The sequence below is a fragment of the Alligator mississippiensis genome, chromosome 4 (assembly GCF_030867095.1).
Source record: "Alligator mississippiensis isolate rAllMis1 chromosome 4, rAllMis1, whole genome shotgun sequence".
Classification (NCBI taxonomy): domain Eukaryota; kingdom Metazoa; phylum Chordata; order Crocodylia; family Alligatoridae; genus Alligator; species Alligator mississippiensis.
The window spans coordinates 130,765,281-130,792,557 of record NC_081827.1 but is presented as its reverse complement, the minus strand read 5'-3'; the positions used below and the strand labels follow the sequence as shown (position 1 = coordinate 130,792,557).

General features: G+C 46.7%; 1 protein-coding gene across 7 annotated transcripts in view; it reads left to right on the top strand.

Moving 5' to 3' along the window:
• Positions 1–414: 414 nt before the first annotated feature.
• SCUBE1 (signal peptide, CUB domain and EGF like domain containing 1) overlaps positions 415–27,277 on the top strand; it is a 383,661-nt gene continuing 356,798 nt past the window's right edge. For 5 of the 7 annotated variants that reach the window (XM_019481710.1, XM_019481707.1, XM_019481706.2 and 2 more), the window contains exons 1-2: positions 416–595; positions 3,531–3,653. In XM_019481710.1, the coding sequence (XP_019337255.1) occupies positions 499–595; positions 3,531–3,653 (220 nt within the window). In that variant the 5' untranslated portion in view covers positions 416–498. Of the gene's footprint in view, positions 596–3,530; positions 3,654–27,277 lie in introns of all 7 variants that reach the window. The other 2 variants (XM_019481708.1, XM_014610299.3) reach the window with 2 other exon arrangements.

Here is a 27,277-nt window from a genome sequence, read left to right as displayed (position 1 = left end):
GATCAAGTGACAGCTTGGAGGATCTGAGGCAAATAAATTACTTTTAAAAAAGCACTGCTGGCAGGGACAGGGAAGGTTCTGTGGGTGAAATCTTCTATTAGGCCAACTCAATAGTTGGGGAGAGTTATTCTTTGAAAGCTTTGGGGCACAAACACGCTTCTTCAGGCACGGGAAGAAAAGGAAGAAAAGCAAGGACTCGGTGCTGCTCACCTGGGAGCACTCATGCTCGGGGTGAGAGCCTGGGGGCGGGGGCAAGAGGGGCCGGGGCGCTCTCTCAGAGGGAGAAGGGGAGAGTTCAAAGCCCTCTCCCAGCAACCCCTCCCCCCACTCCCGAGCCTGATGCTGGATTGGCACTAGTCCCTGTCTGTCCCGCCCACCCCGCGGGTCCCTCTGCGAATCAGCGGGATGCTGTCAGCGCGTCAGTGTCTCCGGCTCCCTTCTGCTAGTCCCGGGCGCGTCTCTTATCAAAGCCGCGCACCAGCTGCATTGCATCCTATCATGAACATGGGGACTGTTTGCTTGCCGCGGTGGGACTTTTGTTTGCTGGTCGCCCTATTCTCCACGGGCAGGCTTGCGGGGGGCAGCGGGGTCCCAGGTAAGACAGATTGCCCACCTTCTCGCTTGGGCTGGGATGCAATTGCTGCTGGGGCTGGGGTGCTCTTTGCCCACCCTTTCTTTCTTGCAGCGGGCGGGGTGCTAATATGGGGCTGCCAAGGGAGTTTTCCTGGGGGTCAAATGCTTTTGCAGCAATTTTTGGAAGGAAATGAATGGGTTTTTTTTTTTTGTTTTTTGTTTTCCGTACGGGGGGATGTTACTTTTTCATAAGTGCCCCTAAAATCGCTGCCCTGAATGGCTCTGTGTAAAAAGCTAGATTTTTTTTTTTTTGAGCCTGAGTATCCCGTCCTTTATTTAAAGTTCTCCCTTGATCCAGCTGACATTGTCCTCCACTTGCTTTGCACTTTTCCTAGCCAGCAGACTGCTGAGCCTGGGCTCTGCTGCGACCATATAGATAGATAACAACTTTTCATAGAAATGCGTTGTGACAGCGGGGTCTTATTGGGTCAGCTTTTCAGGATGCAGAGAGCCCTTGCAGATTTACTTAAACAAAAACAACCTTGGCAGGTGAGATGGGGAGGGTGGGGGGTGCCTGTTTCTCCCCATCGGAAAAGCTTTTACATTAAATAAAAGGGAGCAAGCATAAGCACTGGGGGCCCAGGCAGCGGGAGATTTTGTAGCGGGGGAAAGGCTCATATTTGGTTTTGCTCCTTTCATTTGACTCATTGGCATTCACGCCTGACTCCCAGGCATCCTCTGGTTGCTGTGAGATGTCCTCCTTGGCTCATTGCAGTTTGAATTTCTGACCGCCTTATAAAGGAGCCCAGCTGTCATTTTTGCTGATCTTGATGGGAAATGGGTGCCGGTTTAATGAGTCAAAAGTATGAACTTCAGGCATTTAAAAAAAAAAACAAAAAACTCCCCCCCCTTTTTTTTCTTTCCTTCCTTTTTGTGCTTGACTGACTCTGAACAACACTCTCAGCCCTCCTAAGCCAATTCATATAAATCATATCTAGATCTGCACTGGCCCAGCAGCTAAAATAAACTGGGGGTGGGGGGCAGAGAAGGAATCTCAGCAGCTCCACGTTTTCTAGGGGAGGCAGAACTTGAGGGGGGACGTCTCTCTCTCCCCACCCCATCCCTTTAAAGAAAAAAAAACATTCTTGGGAAGATCCTTGAAGGGGAGCACCCCTTCTTTGCAAAGTCTTCTGCATTGCCACAATATATGATTATTCCTCCCCTCCCCACGGTGACTTTCAAGGATCCTTGTTTAATCCCTGGAGATGGCTGAGTGAGCATTTCTGAAACAATTAGCGTTAGGATTTCAGGCTAACAATCAAACTGTTTTCACTTTACTGCACCTTTTGGGAGGATCTGTTCATCTAATTGGCATGAAACAAACTGCACATGGATGTCACTGGGCTCGCTCTCATCTCCCCCCCCCCCCCGACTTTATAAACAGCAAGCCCAGCCTGGTTGGATCCAGGCTTGGTTAATTGATGATAAAATATCCCTCCTAATCAGAAGGGCTCCCTCTCTGCTTGTGTGTAGCTAAGGAGCCCCAGATGTGCCTATTGCATTCAATTGTGCGGAAAGCCATTTAAAGTGCATTCCCAGCAAGGAGGACTTTTCTTATTGACATGAAGGCAGCAATCAATAGCCCTGGGCCATTCTCTTCCACTGTTAAAAAAACAAAATAAAACCACTCTTCCACTAGCTCTGAAGGGCTTGTCTCCTATAGATGTAGACATTTTCCCCCCCCAAAGGGTCAGTCATTTTCCCTCTCCCTTAGCTCTTCTCCAGCCAGGAGGAGGGAGCCCTGAGGAATGGGTGCAGATTGCCTTGGCTTGTGCTAGTTTCCCATGTGCACCCAGAGAAAAGGGTTCAGCTTCTCTCTGTGCTCTTCATTAAAATTCCCTCGGCTCCTCCCAGCTTGCCTCCCCCCCCCTCCCTCATCTAAATATCCAAGGAGAAAACCAGAGCTCCTCAATGAACTTTTTTGGAGAGGGGGGATTCCTCCTGCAAGAAAGCTAACCTTGGCTCCTTGAGTCCTTCAGTTCTGCGCTGAAACCTCTGGATGAAGAATGCCCTCAGAGACTCTCCCTCTGCCTGAAGAAGGGTGTTTGTGCCGAAAGCTTGCAAAGAACAATATTTCCAACTATTTAAACGGCCTAATAAAAGAGATCACATCTACCTATGTGACCAACACCCCTGAAAGGCTCTCCTGAGTTTGGAGGAGGGGGTGCAGTGTTGTTGTGTGTCCTTTCTAACTTTTCCAGTGTCACGTACTCTTCCAGACAAAGTTCTTTGGGTAAATTTGATATTTGAGTTGGTCTAATAAAAGATACCAGATTTACCCAAATATCCTTGTCTGCCTGTGTCCTTAGACCAACACAGCTACAACCCATACCCCTGTCACATGCTCTTCCATTCATTTTATACCCCTCAGTAAAGAAGCTTCATGTGTCTTGATTCTTCAAATACGTTTTTCCCCCTCTCTGCCCTGCCAGGATAGTGATGTGTTTTCTAGCAATGTGCACAGGAGCTTTGCTTCGCCTTTCAGAGGTCATTGACATGGGTTTTGATTAGTCTAATAGATTTGAGTAACACTAGTTTGTACGTCGTTCCCCCTCTTTCCCCCTCCCGAGGGTATACCTATGACCCAGACGGTAGATATAAAACTTCTAGTTCCTTGCCTGTGTGAACAATACGATTTGGATGCACACGCTGCTGAAGGGGTTTACTCTCTCAGCCTTTTACAGGAATAGAAATGGCCTCATTTGCAAATTGGGGAGAGAATGACAGTTGCAATCTGTTTTTATATCGTGCAACCCACCCAACACTTTGCCCCACGTTAAAGAGAGAACCAAACTGCTTCTGCAGCTGGGATGTTAGTAGCCAGAGCTCTCTGGGCTAGGATCTCTGTTGAAATGCGTTCCTATAGCTCTCCTCTTGGATTCATTCTGTCATTCCAGATGTGGATGAATGTGCAGAGGGGACAGACGACTGCCACATTGATGCCATTTGTCAGAACACACTGAAAGCCTACAAATGTATCTGTAAACCGGGTTACAAAGGCGAGGGGAAACAATGTGAAGGTAAGGAGAACCCCCTGCTGCTCCTGCCTTCCCTGGGTGTGTTTGCTCTCTCAAAGCTTCTGCAAATAACTGGATTCCTAAAACGATGAATGCAGTTACAGCTGCTTAACCTCAAGTCTTGGTGTTTATTGGCAAGCATCCCCTGCTGCTTTTGCTAATTGTTCTGCATCAAAAACATAGTGTCCTGCAGTTTGCTTTAAAACTGAAATTGGGGGGGAGTCACGCGCACGCACACACTTCTGAAGGCACTGAGTTACTTGATCATAACCTTGGTGGAGAGAGAGCTGAGTGAGGCTGGAGGGTCCTTGCAGTTCTGCTGGGTAAGAGGCAGTGACCTTGAACTGCAGAGAGGGTTACTTGGGGAAAAGAGATCCTGGAAAAGATCCTCCTCAGTTCTCACATCAGTTGCCAATGCATTAACATTCCCCACACATTAGGGCAAGTCTTAACAGAAGAACTGCCAGGCTGCATGGAGCCAGTGGTCCATGTCCTTCCCTACCTCATTGCCACCAAAAGCCAGTGCAAAATGAGAAAGGAAGGTGCAAAGAACTGTAGGCAGTGAAGGCACAACCTGTCCCATCCCTCCAGCTAATGTTTCCTACTACCTAGAGGTAGAGATGAAGGCTTCTCTAACTTCCAAAGCTGTCATAACTCTGCCTAGTCCTGTTCTCTGTATAGATGTTCAGCCCTTTTATTTAATCACCTTGAGCTTCTGAAATCATTGGTACCTTATGGCAATGAGTTCTCCACAGTAATTGTGCATCATGCATTGAATTTACCACCTTTTTTTTTTTTTTTTTCTTTCAAAGTTCCTTGTTCTTGCGGCAGTGTTAAGCAATTAACACTCTCCCTCTCTGAATTGTGATTAAAGAGTTCTGCTAGGACTTTATCCAGTTCTGCCCCTATGATTGATTTGCCATCCTGATATGGTCAAGAATATAAATAACTTGAGTTTCTGGGCTCCCTGGGATCTGTGGGAGCTCTACTATTTACTTACATAGGAGAAAAACCATGCCTGAGCAAAAGACATTTGGGTTTGTGTGCATGTGTGGGGAGGGGAACTTTTAAAGTGATATGTAGATCTTTGCCTCTGGGTCTGTGGAACACCCCCCTCCTTGAACTGTAGACAACAAATAAAATTAAATTGGTCTTTTTAAAACTGTCTCCTTATTTTGGAAGACCCCTGATATACCACTGAGATGATTGTACTTATGCTGACGTTAAACATTGGCTTTACTTTCAAGTGTCTTCAAGTCCATCCATTCTGCTGTAAAAGGTCTGGTACATTTTTTGAAAGGAACTTCAGTTTTTATTAACTTCAGCAAAAAGTTCAGATTCTGATTACAAAAATGGGTATTGTAAGCACTGCAACATGCCTTGTAAATAAAGGACGAAGAATTTTTTTCCCCTGCTTGTAGTTACGTAAATTCACCTCCAAATCTGGGTTCCTTTCATACCCCTTTTACAGTCTGAAGCTTTTTCAAAATGTATACGGTAAGTCCATTAAAAAGATTAAACACCTAGAAATGACTTTGCTGAAGTCCACAAAAATTTGAAACCACATATTTATTCTCCACGGGCTTCCAAAGTGTTTGTTCAAGTGTCATATTTTTCTATCTTGAGCTTATATTGACAGAAATAAATTCCTACTGTCCACCTCTTGGTGTTCTAGTGTCTCTGAACAGCTATTTGCTGGAAGCCAGATTTTCTTTCTTGCAAAGAGAGAAAATATTCATCCAGCACTTCTTCTGTTCCCCATTTTATTCCTTCCAAGGAATGGGTTGAGAAGATGTACTTGCAGCCATGGCTGTAGAAGGTGTAATCTTGTCAGCACTGATCCTTCCTGTTGTACTGGCTTTCCACATCAAAAGTTTCCCAAAGCCTTAACTACTCATATTTTAGATGTTGATCCCTGTTTAATGGTAGCCCTGGCTGGTATCCATGCTTATTTAATACATATATTTCTCTTTGCCTGGCTCAGCTTGGCTCAGTAAAAAAAGAGTGCTCTGTGAGTAGTAAAGTACAGGCTTCCTTGCAGAATTATGTACAAAATGGAATTTTTGCAGCTAATTTTGAACTCATGTTTGGTATTTAGTATCCGACAAGTTTGATAAGTAAAACAGGACAGATTTAGACAGGTTCTGCATGGATCCTAAATTGCTGGTTAATTAATGGAAATGAACATAGGTTCTCCAAAATGTAATACCAGGGATTATGTGCTGTATATAAAGTATAATCTTTCTACTCGCATTGCATTGACAGTTCTAGGAGTGTAGCATCAGTTTTTTATCTTAAGTTCATAATAGCAAACTTATTTGAGGAAAAGAAAGAATCTGAAATAATGTAGATGTTCCCTACCTTGAACTGTGCTGAATTTACCAACTTTATGCCTAGATGCTAATTTTATAGTACTCCTATAGCACTTCTTAATTTAATGATCTTAAAGTACTCTACAGCCATTCATTTGGTGACATTGCAATGAGATAGATTTTAGCTCTGCCACTGAGCTGCTATATGACCTTTTAGCTTAATATCCCTGTACCCAAGTTTATCCATCTATAAAAACAACATAACGATGGTCATCTATCTCCCAGTCTGCCATTCAGCAAGAGTTGATTAATTTTGTATCTTGAGGTCAAGCTTACAAAAACCACAGAGATAAACAGAGCAGCAGTATTGTTTGCCATTAATACTTTATTACAAGACAAATACAGTTAGTAGTTAACCTCTTGAAAGCTATGTTATGAGGCAGTCAGTTATGCCAGGGGTAACAAAGATAATTCTCTTCTGAATAAAATATGCCAAATAATAGCTACAGTGTCAAAGCCAGAATTGGAATAATGCATTATTCTTATTCTATTGCTGCCTTTTTCCAAACGGTTTTTTGATCAACTGGAAGTTGATACCTATGAAAGCAGCATGGCATTGTCAGTTAATGTCCTACGTAAATGTCCAAATGACAGTAAGAACTATCATGTGTTGCTTCATTTTTAAAGAACAAACAGTACAGTTCAACCCTCTTACTCTCTTCATCAAACCAGCTCTTACAAAATAAACATTAGTTCACTGTAATCAGCACTGCAATTTACATGCTGCAACAAACTGAAATAAAACAAGTTTTTATAATATTTAGCCATTAAACGGTTCACTAAAATTAAAAATATACAGAAAACTTTCAGTGTACCAGGCTATGCCTTAGATTTCGGGGGGGGGGCGTTAAATTAATGAAAATTATATTTGGGGGAAAGGGGACAAAGAATGATATCTCCTGCTGGCAGGCAGCACGTTAAATGTCTATACTATTGATCGTAGGGATTGTCTAGCTAGCATTTGCACTTGAAATTTGATTTGTGTGTGTGTGTGTGTGTGTATAATATATATATATTTTTTTAATGTAAAAATGGTTATAAAGGTACATACTTACATGAGTAAGGATTATATAAATGAAAATTTATAATCTGGAAGTATTGTTGAGTCTTGTTTGTTTCCAAGTGACTGAACAGATTTAAAAAAAAAAAAAAAGGGGGGTGTGGGCTTTTTAAGCTAATAAGTGGTAGCAAAAGTGGAGTCCAATTGTTTGTATTGGACTCTGTGCAGAAAAGTCTTTGCAGTCTCCTAAGACCCTGCGTCTCAGACCTTCTTTTCTTTTCTCCATGTCAACATTTTCTCCCGAGCCCATTCTCAGGCATTCTATAGAGCACTGGTGCTCTGCCAGAGAGAAGCTTGAATAAGCTGCTTCTCTTTTCCTAGTTCAGTCAGCACCTCTCTACCCCATTTTAACTTTCCCTTTAAACAACTATCCACTTTCATGTTGTTTCAAACATGCTTTTAGGATAAGAAAGTCTTACTATAGCTTAACCACTAGTAGTATTGAAAATGTGGCCTCATTCTTGCGTAGTTACTCTCCTCCTTTATAAATATATTCTTTGTGTGCGCCAGTGTGTTGTTCTTAAATGTGTAGAGCGACTATAAAGTTCCATTTCTAGTATCCATTTGACACTGACAGGCAATATGCAATACAGCAACAGCATTGATCACAAGGGTCCTCTAGTTAGCATCTGCATTTGAAACTGAAAATGCTGCTCTCTCAAGTAGTCATGAAGTCTAGGCACAGACATTCAAAAAGCCCAAGCCTGAATTGATTCAATCTTTGCAGGTTAGTCTAACCTGGCTAGATTGAACCAATTTGAAAGGAAGAGATATTCCCTCTGCACTGAGGAAATGCAGGCACATGCCTGCAGTGGCTCAGACCAGGAGCCACTGCAGGCATACTACAGTGCACCCTCAGCTGCAAGGAAGCTGTGTTTTGGGGGGGGGCATGGCTGCCACCACTTGCCCAGCACAGTCTGCAGCAGCTCTGACCTCCCCACAGCAAAGCCCTTCCCCCCCCCCCCCCAACAGGAAGAGGCTCATGCTCAGGGAAACCGTGAGTGGGGGTGCTACCCCCATCACAGTTGCTTCCCCTTCACTGTTCCAGCAGCAGGTGCAGGGGCACTGCCAGAGGCCAGCCGGCATGGCCCCCTTAGGCGAGGGGGCAGGGATGGGGTTATGTCCCTCTTCCCTCTGGCATCTGGTGGAGGGGGCAGGGAGGGGGCTTATTCTGCCACTTACACTGCACAGGGAATGATCAGCAGTGGTGGTCAGGGTGGGCAGACCCTGGCTGCGGTCCCCAGGGGGTAGAGAGGGGAATAAACTCCCTCCCTGCCCCCTCTGCCTTGGGGCCATGCCAGCTGCTGTCTACCTGTGCCCCCACCTCTGCTGCCTCAGCAGTGAAGGGGGAGCACCAGGTGGGCCCTAGCTCGGGTCCATGGGAATAACACCCCTCCCTGGCCAGTTCATTTCAGGCCTGCTGCTAGGGCCCCAACTCCACCATTGGAGCAGTGAGCAATGCCTGACAGGTCCATGCTCTTGGGACAGGGAAGGGAGGGGGGAATAAACCTCTTCCACGCCTGTTTCCCCTTAGGGGAGCTGGTGCCTGGCCACGCCCCTGTCCCTGCCTCCACCTCCCCCGGCGCTCTGGCTAGGGAGAAGAGGGGCAGGGCCAGCCCCACTCTGCTGGAGCAGACAGCTCAACCCACGACTTCAGAGCATACTGGGATGCTGAGGGACTCTAGTTTAACTTTAACTTAAACCAGGAAGGGGTCTGTGACGAAAGTTTCATAAACTGGTTTGGACTCAAATCAGTTCAATCTGATTCAACCAGGTTTATCGCAAACCAGTTTTAGCCATTTTGAAACTGGTTTATGTACAGTGAACTTATGTTCTGTTACAGGTTTAAACCAGTTTTTGATCACTTAAACCAGTTTATATGTAACTTCTGTCCCTAGCCAAAAAGGCATTTGGATCTGAATGTCTGTTTCTTCTGTCCATCTACAATCTCTGATTCCTCACTGGCACAGGATTTATTATATCTTTGTAGGCTGTGGTAGTGCCTGGGTTGTTCTGTCTGGTAGCTATAATCAACTTTCCAACAATATTTTCTAAAAGCTATTTCCATATCAAGCTACCAAGTGACTTGATATGATATCCCATTATTCCACTGAAACTTGTAGTTGAACAGTTATGGCAGGAAACTGGTCAATTCATAAGAAATAGTACTGAAAATGACCTCCTTGTTAATACAATACAATCCTCTGCTGTCATCTTTCCAGCATGGAGCCAGTTGATGCTATGAATCAGTTTGGGCCTTTACCTCCATGATGATTGCTCCCAAGATGGCTAGAAATTGTCAACCTACATTTATTCACAGCCAGTTGATAGCTGTTTGTTCTTTAGCTAGTATTGCCCCTTATTGCTCCTCCCTGATGTTTAGTTATTCCACCCCCCCACCCCCCGATGAGCACCAAAGTTTATTGCATTGCATGAATACACACATGTAGACATGCCCACTGTCTAGTGAAGTACTTTGGTTGAGCCAGTCCTTCTCAGTTTCGCATTGCCTATAGGACCCTATTTTCTATGACATACATTAGGTAATTTTGTGATGATGGATTTCCCTCTGAGACTGCTCACAAGGACTGTCCCTTATGAGTACTGTGTAACCTTATGGGCTACACAGATCTAGTCTTCAGCTTCCTGACGTAATATGCTTTTCCTCTGACTGCTGAGCTTCTGCTGTTTCCCATAGCATTTTCATGGGTTCTCTGGCTGTTTTTACCATTAGCCTACACAAAGGGCTTGCTGATAGTAGTGAGGAAAAATTATCTTTATAGATGTTGATACCCAAGTTGTCAGTCATGGTGGAAATTGAAACTGAAGGACAAAGTTTCTGAACAGTCAGTTACATAGGCAAATCCAGGATTCTGAAAAGACAGAAACTGACTGGTGTTGCAGGGGTGGCTGCACCCCTTCTTCTAGCTCCTCTCCTCTCCCCTCCCAGGGCTGGCAGACTATGCCACAGGAACAGTAGCTGGAGGATTTCATAAAATCACCAAATGAGGTAAGAAGCCTCCCCACCCTAGCACTCCTTCCCTTCCCCTTTATGCTCAGCAGCACCTCCCCACAATGCTATCTCTGCTTATGCCTCTGAGCATAGGAAAGGTAGTGTAACTTCTTATGCCACCTGCTATTGTCCCAGCTGTTTTGCAGCGTCCTGTCTGGGGCTGTGGGAAGTAACTGCATGGGGAGACAGGGTCAATCAAAGACAACACTGGCAACATGTGGGTTCCCCTTTCCTAAGCCTGTTCAGGCTGGGTAAGGAATGCCCAGGCCAACTGGGCAGGTAGGGGGAACCTACCTGCGGCTGCTGAGCCTGGCTCCCCACACAGCATGGCTGTGTCCCCCCCGTGGCTCTGACCCCCCTCGACAGCAGAGGGGGGCCGGACAAAGCAGGGAGCAGTGTTGGGGGGGGGGGGAAGGTGCTGCTGAGCACAGAGTAGAAGAAAAGGGGTGCTGAGAGGGGGCTTCAAATAATAAAGGCCTGGCTGCTGCTCCTGTGGCGTAGTCTGAAAGAATGTGGGGGAGGGGGTTGGTGGTGACTGTGCAACTGCACCTGCTCTGGATCCACCCCTGGTCAATTAGTGACTTTTGTGTGTGGTTGTTGGATTGATCTATGCAAATATATTAAACACACGATTTATAAATACATTGTAAATCTAGCTAATTGATGCAAACTAGCCCTACCACTCTCTGCCACCTACTCTTTTGCAGTGAGGGGCCTTTCTTTGGACCTCCTTCCCTTCCATTTAATGATATACAGCTAACTGCTGTTTGTCTTCCTCCTATGGCTAATGGACTAGTATTCATCGTATTCCAATAGAAACACTGGGATCTTATGGCTGAAGACATTATGCAAACAGAGTAACGGACATTCCCTGCCTCAGAGAACTTATACTTTCAGTCCCTAAGTAGACCATACAAATTCTGGTAGCCTTGTTTACAAACATGAGTTATGGTTCTTCCTCCACCCTTTTTGGATCCTACTTGAACCGTTCTAACTAATCTTAAATCAGCCCCATTTTGATGTCTGAGTCTTCCAGTTGGGAAGTTTGTTGCCATTTTGTGGCATCCTATTCAGTGGTAACTTCTGCTGTTCTATTCAGTTATTCATTTCAGGGAGGCGTTAGGGGTCTTTTATTCTGTGATCCTTTTAAGCACTTCTTGGCTTAAGGAAGGTTTTGTGGGAGGCAGGATCTTCTCCCATTACCATCTAGACATCCCCCGAACAAGGATCTGGCACAGTTTGTCCTCATGCTGGCTTCTATACCACCTACCACAGTTAGTGCAATACCCTGTAACACATTTCTCCCATACAAGGGTATCTGGGAAAGAATCTGAATTTATGTATTTCTTCCTACCCCCCTTTCCCTGCTAGGTTTGTAATGAAATTTAAATCTTTTAGTTCTGGTACCTATCTGTAGGCTATGGTCTTCTGCATTGCTGTAATGATCTGTCACTCTAGACATAAAAGTGTAGAGTGTGGTACAGGTAATCCCTAAACTGTTAAATATGAACCTGTTTCAGTGCTAGGAATCTTAATTTTCTGGAATGTATATGGTTGTATGGTACATTTTCTGCTTAAGTAAATGGTTGGGACCATACGGCATTTATTCTTATGTTGCTGTTTTAATTAAATGCCCCTCACTTTTAGACCAAATGAAAACTGGCTGAACTGCAAATGATTCCTAAGTGGGGTAGACCAACTGTTCACTAGTATTTGCAGCATCTCTTGGTGGCTTTCTTTTCAGCAGAATTCCTAGGCAGGAATTCTTTTATCTCTGTTCATTGGATCCTTTTATTTAAAAAAAAAAAAAAAAAGAGGTTCCAAAAGTCTTTATCAGTAAGTGAAATCCTTAATGAATATATAGTAATAAAGTAGGTAATAATAGTAGCCCAAGAAATCTAGTAGAGTTTGTACCTGATAGTTACCTTTTTGCTCAGATTTTGAATAACAGCCACATCTCAAGCATACTCTTCTTTTTATATTCATCTTACCAGCTATAACGTCTCTCTGACTTTAGAGGTGGGCAATATGACTACCTTATAATCTTTCCCCGTAGTTCTACAAGCTCTTGTATGTCTTGCTTAAGTCTTCAGTGTGCTGTTTGAAATGCTTGCTGTATATCAAGGCGTCCTCTAAAAATATATCCGTGCATTATCTGTACATTACTAGAAACCTCCTAGTGCATTGGCCAATTCAGACCACTCTGACATCTCAGGTCCCAAATCCTGTTTTGTATTTCACTGGAGAACAGCTGCTATACTGGATTAGATCAAAGGTCCATCTAGCCCACTATCCAGTGGCAAGTAGCAGATGCTTTAGAGCAGTGGTTCTGAAACTTTTTTGTACCAGGACCCATTTTTAAACTTCAGTGGCCAGTCCTGACCTAGCACCCCTTACTCCTTACCTGCTGCACCCTGACCCCAGGCCCAGCACCAATATGTGGGGTGGGGGTAGGTGTATGGGGCAGAAGGGGCCCCAAATACCCCCTTGCAGGCTGGAACTCTACCAGCCTGCAAGGGAAAATCCAGTTTCCCACATTTTTCTTCATTAAAGTCGAATCCATTTTTTAAGTTTGTTGATCCATTTTAAAAGTTTGTTTGCGACCCTTTCATATACTGCGACCCACTTTTGGGTCATAACCCACAGGTTGAGAAATGCTGCTTTAGAGGAAGAGCATAAGGAACAGAGCATGTGTAGAGTCCTCTGTCTAACTCTGCCAGTTACCAGCTGTCCCAGATTTAGGGTTGTACCAAACCTGAGGTTCCCTCCCTGTCTATTGTGTTCAGTAGTCCCTGAGGACTTGACCTCCCATTTAAACCCAGTTATAGCACTGTCCTACACAACATCCTGTGCCAGTGAGTTCCATCAATAATAACCAGGGATGTGGGTTTGGTTTTCATTTTGTGGAACAATGTGGATTTTCTCCTTTAACAGAAAAATGCAGGAAACAATGGGTTTCCCCTCACAGGCTGACAGAGTTCCAGCCTGAAAGGGGCTGCCTGGGGCTGGGGGTAGCAGGACTGGGGGTGGGGTGGGGGGGGGGGGGTGACGTGCATGTGCACATGCACATGTGGCAGCCAGGCACTGGTGGAGAGCATCTCCCGCAGCTCCCTTCAGGTAGGTCTTTGGGGGCAGAGGGGGAGGGGGCACAGGTGATGCATTTGGGGGAAGGCGGGGGCGCACAACATATTGGCGGGTTTCGGGGGGGTCACAGGCCATGTATTGAGGGGGCCAAGGTGATGCAGCAGGGGGGGCAAATGCCTCCTGAGATTTCTGTGCCCACAGTCATGTATGAGGCACAGGTCTGTAGTCAGGCTAGATCAGTTCTGGAGGAGCTGGCTCCATGGCTCAGCGGGCAGGATCTCATAGGGGAGGTAGCACCATGCCACCATGACAACCAAGATGGGGTGCCCCCTGCCTGCCCAGCAGCAGCAGAGGGCATAATTCTGTGCCACGACTGCCATGCCTCATCATGGTGGTGTGTTGCTCCCTCCCACGCTAGGTCCTGCTCTCTAGATCAGAGACGGCTTGTTCCTAGAGCTGGTTTGCCCCTGCCGTGCACTGCCTGTGCCCACACCCCCCTTCCCCATACACCCACTCTGTTCCCCACACACTGGGTGGCTGGGGGTGGGGGGCTGTGGGTCAGGAGTGAGGGGCACTGGCAGGGCCAGGGGACTGTGACTCGGGATTATGGGGCACTAACAGGGATGGGATGCTGTGGGTCAGGAGTGTGGGGATCTAGTATGGCTGGGGGATTTGGGGGATTGTGGGTTGGGAATGAGGGACACCAGCAGGTCTGGGGAGGCTGTGGCTTGGGAGTGAGGGGTAATGGCATGGGCAGGGGTAGGGCACCAGCATATCAGGGCTGCTTAGAGCCACAAAGCAGTGGAGGGACAGCCACAGCTGGACCCGCTTCTTGGTGAACAAAGAGGGCAGGGGGAGCTCTGAATTTCCATGATAAAAAAAAACAAACAAAAAAAAAAAACAAAATCAAATGCCAAAATGTATAGGTATTTAGAATTTATTTTATTATAATGATTTTAAGCTTCTAAATCGCTTTAAAATTGTAACTATATCAATAAAACATTGTGCTCGTCTGATACCTATGTATAGTGGTGTTTCATTTTAATCGCAGAAAAATGCTGATTTGGGGTTTTTAAATCAGAGAATAGAGGATTTTTTATCAGAGAATTTGGGTTTTTTAAACAGAAAACTAGGATCTCTGATAATAGCAACAGCTATGGTAATAACAATAAGAGTAGTAACAATTTCAGTGTAGCATGTTTTTTGTTTTGTTTTTTTGCCATGGAAAAATGACTTGCTACAGTGACTTTTGGAATCCCAATGAATAGAACCATGATGCCCAAGATTGTGCCATTACTGTGGATCTTTGTGCTTCACCCATCTTTATCAATAAAGCCACCTGAGTTAGGAACAGTGCTGGTTATCCTCTAGTTTCTGAATCCCTGGGGGTTCCTTTTTTGCCTGGTGATTCTTTGTGTGACCTAGCGGTCTTGAGGCTATTTTGACTGACTTCTTCAGTCTGCTGAAAAACATTCATTTCACTGAACAAGATCTGCCTGAATAACTCCTCTTTCATTGAAGAGCCAACTTGTTACACTAGGTAAGGTTCAGACCCTCAAGCAAAGTTCATCCTCTGGGACCTTCCAAATGTTGCCTCAGGGATTGTTATCACTGCACAGCCTTGTTATGCCTCAATCCTTTACAACTGTACAAGAAGGTATTAATGACATGTCTGAAGTCAGTGCTACATCAGAGCCAGCTGTGTACTATTTTGTCAGAAAGGTTTTAGCAGCCAGTCCTTTATGCACAGAAGAGCTAGTCTACTATCTACCAACTTTGTGGTGCATTTTATCTCAAGGTCAGACTTCTATTCTTATTCTTATTGAGTAGTCTCTTACTCTGAGAGCAGCTCCGTTGATTTCAACAAGAGCTACTTGCTGAATTAAATTTTACTCACTCTTAGTAAGGATATGATAACTAATCCTGAGTAATCAGCTGTCCATCAGATGCAAGTGCCATAAATATTTCCTTTATTCTGCTACTCCCAGTTGCTCTGATCATTTCATGTACATCTTTTCCTACAAGCTGATAAAGATTGTCCCTTGATTTCTAACAGATTTTCCTGTCTCATTTTTTTCATTGTCTTGCGTTAAATTCTAGAAGTGGATGCTTCTGACATTGCCAGTGAGACAATTCCATCTTTGGAGTCTCCACTTTGAAGGAAGGAATGAATCATAGACACACTCTAGAGAAGCTTAGCAGAACTCTGTCATGACACAAATGAAATGGTGACTTTTTCTTTTTTGCTCCTTTTATTCCATGGGCAGAGCCCTGTCTTCTATACAGGTTTCTTCTTTGGAACCCAGATCTCCATTTTTGTTGTGGGCTTTTCCAACTGTTCAACAGTTGACTCAATAGATGTAGCAAGCCCCCTAGCCTTGATAATTGGATTCATTTATCTCCCTAAACCATCATTGGCCCTCATGTCTCAGTGTTTCAGGTCCCTCCTTGTCCTCTTTTTGTCCCTGGCCCCCAGAGCTACATCTCAAGCCAATGCTACTGCTTTACTGCCTATAATGAACAGCTCCCCCCATGGTCTACTTTGGAAATCTCACAGTGAATGTTCTATTCAAACATGCTTCTTAACATGCTTCTTAAATACAAATATTGCTATATACTGCATAAGCAAATACCAGGACAAGAGCTATGGCCTCATACTTCAGGAGCCTTAAACATAGTTTAGAACATGGAATAAGTATTTTTCCCCATATAATATGTGTGTGTGTGTTTCTTATATGTTCATCATATCTAGCTTTCCTTAGTGCTCTAGTTGAACAGTTGGATATAGTGATTTGGATATAGATATAGATATTTTGATCACTATATCCAACTGTTCAACTACAGAGCCAAGAGCAGCCAGATATGATGATGATAAAAACTAGTATGAAGGAAAAGCATTCCCTTTACCCAAATATGTAGAGATGCAGTATAAGCTGTCTACCAGAGAAATATATATAATTTAATATATAATTATATTAAGAGGAATAGACTAAAAAAGCAAGTTGTAATGTTAATACTATATGCTTCTCATGCCTTTTCCCCTACTCCTTATATATTTGACGCATTCTAACCAGCTTTCCCCTGTTTTTCTGTATCTCTTCTGTCTGGTTAGCTTCCTCACCTTGTCCTCACTCTCATTCTTTCCTGAGATACAACTCCTTTCCTTGCATTCTTTCTCTTTTATGTTGCTTCTAATACTCAAATGTTGAGTGACCTCCTAACCCTTACTATGCAATTTCTTGTTACAGTCTTATTTCTGCTGCTTCTGGTTTTCTCTCTCTCTCTCTACATTTTTATATACCCTTTGCACCGTGTTCTCTCTTTCATAAGGTCCCAATCACATCATCTCTTCCAGATCTGTTTCCCTTATTCAGAATCCCCATTGTGGTTCCCTCTGCCCTCATCTTCCTGGTTTCCCAAGATACTTCCTTTCCTTTTTCCCCCATATTAGAAGAGGACCTATAAATAAAAAGAGTGTGTCCTTTTATCTGACTGCATGATTCCTTCTTGTACTGAAGGCTGCTTGAGGCTACATAGGTGGTTGGGTCACTTATCCCGTTCCCCACAAGTCTCTACTAAGTACATGAAATCTGTGATTTCCTCTGCCTCTCCCAAAGATTTATAGCTAGGCCTCATGTTTTTCACAGGGAGGGTAACAGCCAGTTCCTGACACACAAGCTATCTTTTGCCAAATGGCAAAAAACTGCCCAAGAGCAAGAGTATGCTGGAGTTGACCAGAGAAATTGTAATCTATTTTTGTTTACAGCAATATATTTTTCTCTGGGTTTGTTCTGGGAAACATCTGATTTTTCTTTTTTTTAAGAGCAACCTAAAGCAGACAATAGGCATAGACAATTTCAGCCCATATTATTAAAGGTTGGCACAAATGAGCTCTTTGTTTTTTTGACACTTTAAAAAACAAAACAAAACAAAAACACCCTCTATTCAACGAGTGCCAAACAAAGTACACAACTGTATTATTTTCAGCCAATGCCATTTGAATTTGGGATTGCCTAGTAACTGTAAATACTGTACTGAAAAGCATATTTTCTTGTATACCACATGCTGTCCCCCCATAAGACAGCACCTTGTTTTTGGAATGGAGACTGTAGAAACAAAAGATTTTTGCAGTCATCACTAACTGTGGGACACAGTAAGTGCTTCTGGAAACACATTGTGCCCAGGAAGTGTGGTGTCCTAGGAGACAATCTGAGTGAGGTAGTGGGAATTCCTGGTGTGGCAGGACAGCAACAAGACTAGGCCCCAAACCCTTGCAAGGGCAATAGCAGGACTGTCATTTCCCCTGTAAGTAGGTCTTTATGGAAATTCCTGTAAATAATAAAGCTGTATTTCCACATAACAAGCCTTATCAAAATTCTACAGACTGAATGCAGCAGTAAACTTACCCTGAGTCAGCTTCATGCACAAGCTATAGTGCTCAAGTAATAGCTACTGCAGCTTTGAGAAGGTTAACACAGGACTCTGACACTTTGCCCTGCTGTGGCCAGAGATAAACAGCAGCTATCTTGGCAGCTATGAGAGCACAGTGTCTCTCTACTCCACCTTTTGGCCAAGATGCCGCATCTACTATTTAAGTTTTAATATCAGTTCTTCCCTATTTCTATTCTAGGAAATTTAAAAATCGGCTTTCCTGATAGGCTAATTTTGGGAGGCAAAGTGTGCGGTATATATGTGTCAGTACAGCCCTCCTTGTTCCTATTCTTCTATTCTACTTCTCGCTTCTGCCGGAAGCATACTATAATAGAACGGTTGTTCTAATTTGATTTTCTGGTACTTACAGATCTGATACAGTCTTGATCTTGCGAGTAATCGCATTGACATCACTGGAACAAGTGCTTTGTTGAAGTGGTGGATGGGTTGCTGCTCTTCATTTGTTTTGTGTGGGTAGATTTAGACCACGGGTGGGCAAAATATGGCTCACGGGCCAGATCCAGCCCATCAAGGGATCTATACGGCCCACAGCAGGTCTCTTGGCCCCACCTGGCCCAGGCATGGGAGGCAGCCTTGGCTGTGGTGTGTGAAACTGTTCTGCTGCCCCATGGCATACAGCAGGGTGGGTATACCACGGCAGCTGGACTCCACTTCCAAGCAGCCCCGTAGGAGTGGCGCCATCCAGCTGCCGTTACTAGTGTCTCTGCCATGGCTGGACCCAACCCGACCACCTTTCACCCACTGCTGGGAGTGGCAAGCAGGCAGGGTCTCCATGGAGACTGGTCAAGACCCCCATGAGTAGGGCACGCTCGGCTGGGTGGATGGGATGGGGCCATGGGCAGGCACGGAGTGGCATCTGGGAATGTGATGGGCTGGTGGGAGCTGGGACTGCAGAGCAGTGATAGGTGGATGTTGGCAAAAATTTCCCAATATTAGTGTAGGCGTGCATCTGCTATCCACCCCCTCTTTCCTCAGGATTCGCCTGCCATGACTAAGGAGATGGAAAAAGATTTGATCTTCCTGAGGGGAGGGGTGGGAAACACGAGACCACCCAGTGGATTGTTTCATCAAGTGCTTATTTTATTTAAGTGGTTACAGTGTGTAAGACTGTGCTAATTGCCTCATTAGCACAGGGGCAGCTGGATCACCGCTTGGTTGATTGCAGCCTCTCTGCTGCTCTGATGCCAGTTGTGGAGGGCTCTCCACGGCTCTGGCTGAGTTGGTTGTCTCTGGAGCCTGTTCTCCGGGGTTGTGCTCCTCAGTCTTTCCCCCCCGGGGTCTGGCCAGCCGGCTGCTGGTCCCTGTGTTCTGGGTGGAGCTTCTTTGCCACTCCTTCCCCGGTCACAGCTGTTTCCCCGCCACTTTGGAAGCAAGCTAAACATCCCAGGGGATTGTCCTTCGAAGGATTGTGTTCCCCGCCTCCCTATGGTCTTGCCAGCCAGTCTTCAGCCGCTGTCTCTCAGTAAGTGTTTCCCCCCCGATCTCACCAGTCTAGGATCGGTTCCTCACATTCCCATTTGTAGCATCCCTTACACTCTGAGTGGCTCTGCTGTAACACCTGCTTCTTCTCTCCAGTCTGATACCTAGCCCTGCCTTTTATGTATGGTGGTAGCCATTATCCCCTCATCTTCTCCCGGTGGGCCAATCTGCCCCTCGCTGTGTCCCAGCTTCCCTGTTCACCCGTGCCTAGGCTTTACCCCTAGTAACAGGGGTTCCGCCCAAGCCCGCTGTTAAACACCTCCCCCCACCCCTTTGTCCCAAAAAACCCTAAGAGTTGCTGAGTCTTCACCATCCTTGACCTGGCCAGCTGAGCTCGTCACCCTCACACCCATGTCTGTTGTATCTTCAGTGCATGACAGGAAGTCAACATTCCTGCTCTTCTTCCCCGCCTGGTACTTCACTGTAAAATAAAAGGATTGTAAAGCAAGAGACAATCTCATTAGTCTAGCATTATCTAGCTTGATGGTTTGTAGCCAGCATAGGGGTGCATGGTCTGTGATGAATACAAATTTTCAACCTAGTAAGTAATAACAAAATAGTTCCACCCCCCACCTGATAGCCAAACACTCCTTCACAAGTGTAGAGTATCATGTCTCCATGGGTGTCAGCTTTTTGCTAGCAAAGACTATCAGTCTGTCTTCCCCCCACTCCTCCTGGAAGATGATAGCTCCTAATGCTGTGCTGAAGGCATCTGTTCATAAGAAAAATACCTTCTCCAAGTCCAGGGTATAAAGCACTGGATGTTGGCACAGGGCTGTCTTAACCTGTTTGCAGACTAGGATGGCCTGGGGGTTCCACTGAAGCCTGTTCCTCTGGCCTTTGGTCATCTCCATCAGGAGTGCCTCCTTTTCCGAGAAATCCTTAATAAAGTGCCTGTAATAATTAGTGAAGCCCAGGAAGGATCGTAGCTGTCTGAGTGTTTGTGGTAATAGGTGTAGTCAGATGGCTGCCACCTTATCAGCTATGGGCTTTATTTTCCCCTGTCTGACCATAAGTCCAAGATACTGGGTCTCCTTTTTTCCCAGTGTACACTTGCAGGGGTTCGCGGTCAACCTGGCCTGTCAGGAGTTCATTGTGGATCTCTCAAAGGTGTTGGCAGTGTGTTTCCCAGTCGTCGGAGAAGACAATGATGCCATCAATATACACGGCTGCGTATTCTTTATGGGGGGCCAACAATCAGTCCATCAGGCACTGGAACGAGGCTGCCACCCCATGGAGCCTGAAGGGCATCCTCCTAAATTGGAATAAGTCCCATGGGGTTCCAAAGGCCGTTTTCTCTTTGTCAGCTGGAGCCATCGAGATCTGCCAACAGCCCTTAGTGAGGTCCAAGGTCAAGATGCATTTAGCTTGGCTGGCCTTCTCCAGCATGTCTTCTACCTGGGGCATCGGAAAAGCATCAAATATTGCTAGTTCATTTACCTTCCGATAATCGATACGTAATCTTACGGTCCCATCAGTCTTTGGGACCACCACCACCAGGCTTCTCCAAGGGCTCAGGGACTCCTCGATGATGCCCAACTTTTTCATCATGTTGATTTCCTGCTTGATCATGGGCCATAGGTGCTGGGGTAGCCTCCTCCAGTGATTACATACAATCTGTCTGGGTGGGGTCTGGATGCAATGTACTACCCCTTGAGCTTCCCCCAGGGTCTTGCAGAATACATCATGATACTCAGATACTAAGGCCTTCAAGGTCCTTTGCTGTTTGGGGTTAAGTCGGTTATCTACCCCAGGTCTCGGCAAGTCCTCCCCCAACCTCTGAGGTTCCCTGTCTCCTCCTAGTTCCTTGCACTCAACTGGGTCTTGTATCCCTCCCTTTGGCACCACTTCTTCAATAAGTTAATGTGATAGATTTGTTTTCTCTAAGTGGGCTCAGTCCAAAGCACCTCATAGTTTACTGGCCCCATACACCTGGTTACTTGGAATGGACCCTGCTATTGAGCTATTTAACTTGTGTGGACTATCGGTTAGTAGCACTAGCACTCAGTCTCCTGGCTTCAGTTCTCTTTCTGTGAGTGTTGTTTCTGTTTTTCTTGTCTCTGTCCTAGATTCTCTTGAGCTATCACCAGTGCTCTCTTTTAACCTGTCTCAAATCAGTCTTGGCCTGCGGTAGTGTCGCCCCCTCCGGCATGGTTCCCCATCCTTCGCAGATCACATCTAGGAGTCCCCTCAGATCATGGCCAAAGACCAGCTCGAACAGGGCATACCTGGTGGATGCTTGGGGAACTTCCCTGATTGCAAACAGAAGGGGCAGGATCATCGCACCCCACCCCCGAGGGTTGCCCCATATGCATGCCCGTGTCATCCCTTTTAGTGTCCGATTAAAGCGCTTCACTAGTCCATCCATCTCGGGGTGGTAGATGGAAGTCCGGAGTTGTTTAATTTTCAGTGGGTTACATACCCCCTGCAGAATCTTGGACATGAAGTTTTTGCCCTGGTCTGTGAGGATCTCCCAGGGAATCCTGACCCATTCAATCCATCTCATGAGGACACTGCCTATCATGGGGGCAGTCACTGAATGCAGGGGGATAGCTTTGGGGAACCGGGTGGCATAATTGATGATTTACTAGGATGAATTGGCAGCCTGTCCAGCTATGGGGAAAAGGTCCCGCCACGTCCAGGGCATTCCTATCAAATGGATGCCCCATCAATGGCAGTGTCTCAATGGGGCCTTGGGTGGCCTTAGCCCCTCTGTTTTCTGACACTCAGGACATTCTGCACAAAACCTCTCCACTATTTCACAGAGACCAGGCCAGAAGACCCGTCATTCCAACCTAGTTTCTGTCTTGTCCCTCCCCAGGTGTCCTCCCATATGGGCTACCCGTAGCACATCTCCCCAGTATTTCCATGGGACTAAGACCTGCTGTTTCTTACACCCCTCTTTCTGGTTCTCCACCCAGTATAGGATGCCCATCCTTACCTCAAAGTGGGGGCTCAGTTTCTCCTTCTCCGGGTTTACCACCTCTCCCTCTTGTCTGGCCAGCTGGGTCTGCCATATATTCCGGAACAGTGGCTTCTGCTTTGTTATTCCCAGGTGTACCCATCATCAATAATCTGTTCCAGGTCCAGATCCTTCCCATCTTCTTCTGGGGTCCCAAAGCCTCTTAATCGCTCTGCCATTCTCCCCCAGTTCTTCTCAGAACTTGTGAGACTTCAGATGTGGCCAATCAACTCCCAAAAACATAAGTCAGGGAAGGGTCTCTGCTAACCCCACTGCAATCTCTTCAGTTTGGCCCATCACTGACAGCTGGAGCCATTTTCTCTCATAAGTGTAGGAGGCCCTATGTATACAGACCATGCTTATGGGTGACTCCAGGCTTCCTAGTTCCTAGGCTGGCTGATCTTGTATGATGAGCTTTAAACTAGGTTTGCCGGGGGATGAGGACACACAGGAACATGAGGACACTTCACCGGCAAGCCAGGTGATGTGCACAGGTAGTACCCAGGTAAATGACAGGGGCCAGGGCAGGCTTAGGAACAAGGGGTGGCATGGGCACCTACAGGAGGCCTCAAATGCCTCTACACAAATGTTCAAAGCATGAGGAAAAAGCAGGAGGAACTAGCCCTCCTACTAGCTAGCAAAAACCCAGACCTAGTGGTACTCACAGAAACCTGGTAGGAATTCTACCCATGACTGGGCAGTGGACATCAAGGGATACAGGCTGTACAGGTGAGATAGAGCACAATGCCCCCCACTCTTTTCCCTGCTCTATGTCAAAGAACAATACACATCCTCAATGATCAGAATGGGGTCAGAGGAGGGGCAAAATGAGGCACTCTGGGTAAGAATGCAAGGGGGGTGTGGGTAAAGGGGCTTGATAGTGGGTGTCTACTACAGACTGCCTCACCAGGGGGACAAGCTGGACCTGGAATTCTCACGGAGACTTTAAAGTCAAGGGATGTGGTTGTCATGGGTAACCTAAACTACCCAGACATCTGCTGGGAGGAGCAGTCAGCCAGGTCTGACTGTTTACATAGTTTCCTAGCTATGATACAGGGCCTCCACCTAACCCAGGAGGTGCATAGTCCCACCAGGGGAAATGCCTTGCTGGACTTGGTCCTTCCCACAGGTGATGACCTGGTGAGGGATCTGCAGGTACTTGACCACCTGGATGACAGTGATCATCACCTGCTGGAATTTACTATCCAGCACAGGGTGGTGAAAGCAAGCAGCAAGGCAGAGGTCCTCAACTTCAGGAGGGCCTAATTCTGTAAGCTAAGAAGGTTAGTAGGGGTCTTGGAGCATCAATGAGATGGGAGTCCAAGATGGATGGTTGTTTCTCAAGGAGACAATCCTCTGAGCTCAAGGAGAGTCAGTCCCAATGTGCACTGTGGGGGCAGGAGTGTTAAGAAGCTCCATTGCCTCAGCAAAGGCATCCAGGGATGCCGGAGGGCAAAAAAGGAGGTGTACAAGCAGTGGAAGCAAGGGGCTATCTCCAAGGAGGATTACACCTCCATTGCTCAGGACTGCAGGGAGACTGTTAGGAAGGCCAAGGTAGACATGGAGCTAGGGCTAGTGACCAGAATTAAAGATAATAAAAAGTCCTTTTCCAAATACATAGGAAGTAAGAAGGCAGAACCGGGTAACGTGGGGCCCCTACAGGATAGGATTGGCAATCTGGTGATTGCAGCAAATGAAAAAGCTGACCTCTTTAACAAGTTCTTTGCCTCCATATTCTTGAACAGGGACCGGGACATCTCCCCCACTAGAATTGTGGATGGACCCAGGGGAGGCATTCCCATGCCTAGGGTCAGGGATGACCTAGTTAGGGAACTTTTGGAGGGGCTGGACATGTTTTAAATCAGTAGGTCCAGATGCTCTTCATCTGAGGGTGCTGAGGGAATTGGCAGGGGTCATAGTGGGGTCCCTGGCACAGCTCTGTGAGCACTCATGGGGCACTGGCCAGGTACCACAGGATTGGAAAAGGGCCAATGTGGTCACCATTTACAAGAAAGGAAGAAAGGAGGACCCTGGCAATTATAAGCCAGTCAGTCTTACCTCAGGCCTTGGGAAGAACTTTGAGAAAATTATCAAGGAGCACATCTGCAAGGGCCCAGCAGGGGAGGTAATGCTCAAGGGCAACCAGCATGGGTTCATTGAGGGCAGGTCCTGCCTGACTAACCTGGTTTCTTTTTATGATCAGGTCACAAAGTCCCTGGATAAGGGTGTTGGGGTGGATGTCGTCTTCCTGGACTTTAAGAAGGCCTTGATATGGTTTCCCACCACATTCTCTTAAAAAAACTAGGTGATTGATGCCTACACAGTCAGATGGGTGACAAATTGGCTAGATGTTTGCACCCAGAGAGTGGTGCAAGGGTTGTTTGGTGGATGGGTGTTTTTGGCCTGGAGGGCAGTGGAGTCCCCCAGGGCTCAGTCTTGGGGCCTGTACTGTTCAACATCTTTATCAGCAATCTTGATGTGGCCCCTCTATGTGGCATTGATCAGGCCACAGTTGGAGTACTGTGTCCAGTTCTGGGTGCCACACTTCAAGAGGGATGTGGCTAGCATTGAGAGGGTCCAGGGGAGAGCCACTCGCATGGTCAGGGGGCAGCGGGGCCGGCCCTACGAAGAGAGGCTAAAGGGCTTGAACCTATTCAGCCTCCACAAGAGAAGGCTGAGAGGGGATCTGGTGGCTGTTTACAAACTCACCAGGGGGGACCAGTGGGAATTGGGGTAGGATCTGTTCCCCCAGGCACCACCCAGGGTTTCTAGAAATAATGGCCACAAATTGTTAGAGAGAAGGTTCAGGCTGGACATCAGGAGACATTACTTTACAGTTAGGGCTGCCAGGCTCTGGAATGAGCTCCCAAGTGAGGTGGTATGCTCTCCTACCTTGGGGGTCTTTAAGAGGAGGCTGGACAGATATTTGGCTGGGGTGATATGACCCCAGTACCCGTTCTTGCCCGGGGCAGGGGGTCAGACCTGATGATCTGTTTAGGTCCCTTCCGACCCTAAGCACTATGATACTAGTTGTGCGGGTACCAGGTCTGCCCTTATCATGGACTGAGAACAACCGGTGTTGACGACCGCAGGGATGATGGTGTCTCCCACTCGAACCTCTACTACTGGCTTATTTTGTTGCCTGGGACCTTTGTGTTGCCTGAACTTACAGTCCATTTTTTCCTCATGGGGGCTCTCCATTGTTGTCTCAGTTTGGGGTCTGTGTGGACAGAATTGAGACGCGTACCCCTCTTCGCCGCACCTGTAGCAAATTATGTCTCTGGCATCCCAGCCCCTGGTCTCTTAGCCTGGGAGTCTGGCCACCTCCCATTTTCTTCCTTTGCTAGGGCCCTCCACGTGCTGTCCCATTCCAGCCCCTCCTGACTGCTCTTTCTTGGGGCCCTCTCCTTCTGCTTCTGCGACAACGTAGTCTTCAGCCAAGCATAAAGCTTCTTCCATCATCTTTGGCTGATGTCACCTTACCCAGCATCGAGTGCTGCCCCAAGATCAGTCAGGAACTGTACCAGTACAATGCGGTACACCACCTCCCCTATGGACCTGGTCCCTGGTTGGAGCCATCACTCCACCAGGTCCCTCAGGGCCTGAGCAAGCAGGTATGGTCGTAATCCCTCTGCCCCTTTACAGGTCTGGAACTTCTGTCAGTGTGTCTCTGGTGATATCTCAAGGCAGTATAGTATGGCCTCCTTTACTTTCCCATAGTCTCGGGCCCCTGATAGAGCGAGGGCCCAGTAGGCTGCTTGCGCGGGGCCAATGAGCAGGGGCCAGTGGGACTACCCAACTGCTCGAGTCCCATTTACAAGCTGCAGCTGTTCTCTTGAAGGCCTCTAGATCAGCCTCCATGTCATCATGGGGGGTCATCTTGGGGAACCAAGATCCTTCACCCTCCTCCTCAGGGACGCTTGTTGGGCTTCAATCTTCTCACTTGGGTTCTGTTACTGAGAGAACAGTCTGATCCTGGCCTCAGCTTCCTGTGTCCGTACCTAGACTGTTTCTTCCAACTGTGCCTGTTAGCCCTGCAGCAGCTGGAGGGTAATGTTATAGGCCCATTGCCAGTCCGTTGGGGTCTGGATGGCCATGGACTCCATGGTTCTCAGGTGTTCTGTGCAGCTTCAGCTTTTCTGGCCAGTACACCACTTTGTAGGTGTGCGTCTGCTGTCTGACCCCTCTTGCCTCAGGACTCACCTGCCAAAAACTAAGGAGATGGAAAAAGATTTTATGTTAATCCCTGAGGGGAGGGGACGGGAGGGGTGAGAAACATCAGACCACCCAGTGGATTGTTTCACCAAGTGCCTATTTTATTTAAGTGGTTACAATGTGTCAGACTGTGCTAATTGTCTCATTAGCGTGGGGGTGACTGGATCGCCGCTTGGTTGATTGCAGCCTCTCTGCTGCTCCGATACTGGTTGTGGAGGGCTCTCCTTGGCTCTAGCCAAGCTGGTTGTCTCTGGAGCCTGTTCTCAGGGGTCATGCTCCTCAGTATTCCCCACCGGGTCTGGCCCACTGGCTGCTGGCGCCTGTGCTCTGGGTGGAGCTTCTTCACCACTCTTTCCCTGGTCATGGCTGTCTCCCCACCACTTTGGACATAAGCCAAATATCCCAGGGGATTGTCCTTCGAGGAATCGTGTTCCCTACCTCCCCGAGGTCTTGCTGGCTGGTCTCCAGCCACTGTCTCTTTGGTAAGTGTTCCCCCCACCATCTCACCAGTCTAGGGTCGGTTCCTCACATTCCCATTTGTAGCGTCCCTTACACTCTGAGTGGCTCCGCCGTAACAGCTGCTGCTTCTCTCCAGTGCCCCAAGGGCACTGTCTGATACCTAGCCTCACCTAGGTTAATTATTATTGCGGTAGCTATTATTCCCTCATCTTCTCCCAGTGTGGTAATCTCCCCCTCACTGTGTCCCAGCTTCCCTATTCACCTGTACCTAGGCTTTACCCCCAGTAACAGGGGTTCCGCCCAAGGCCCCTGTTACAATTAAGTATAATTGTATCTTATTCAGCTACATTCCTTCTTTGTGCATTAAATAATTTTAACCTTGTCCCATAAAAAAACTTGATTTGAAAACACACATGTACTTGTCTTGATATCTAAGCAGTACAATTTGCTAAGGGCCAATTTTTAACCATATCTTTAACCATAACACGTGACTTATAATTACCAGTTCTCTGGCATAAACCAGGTTCCTTG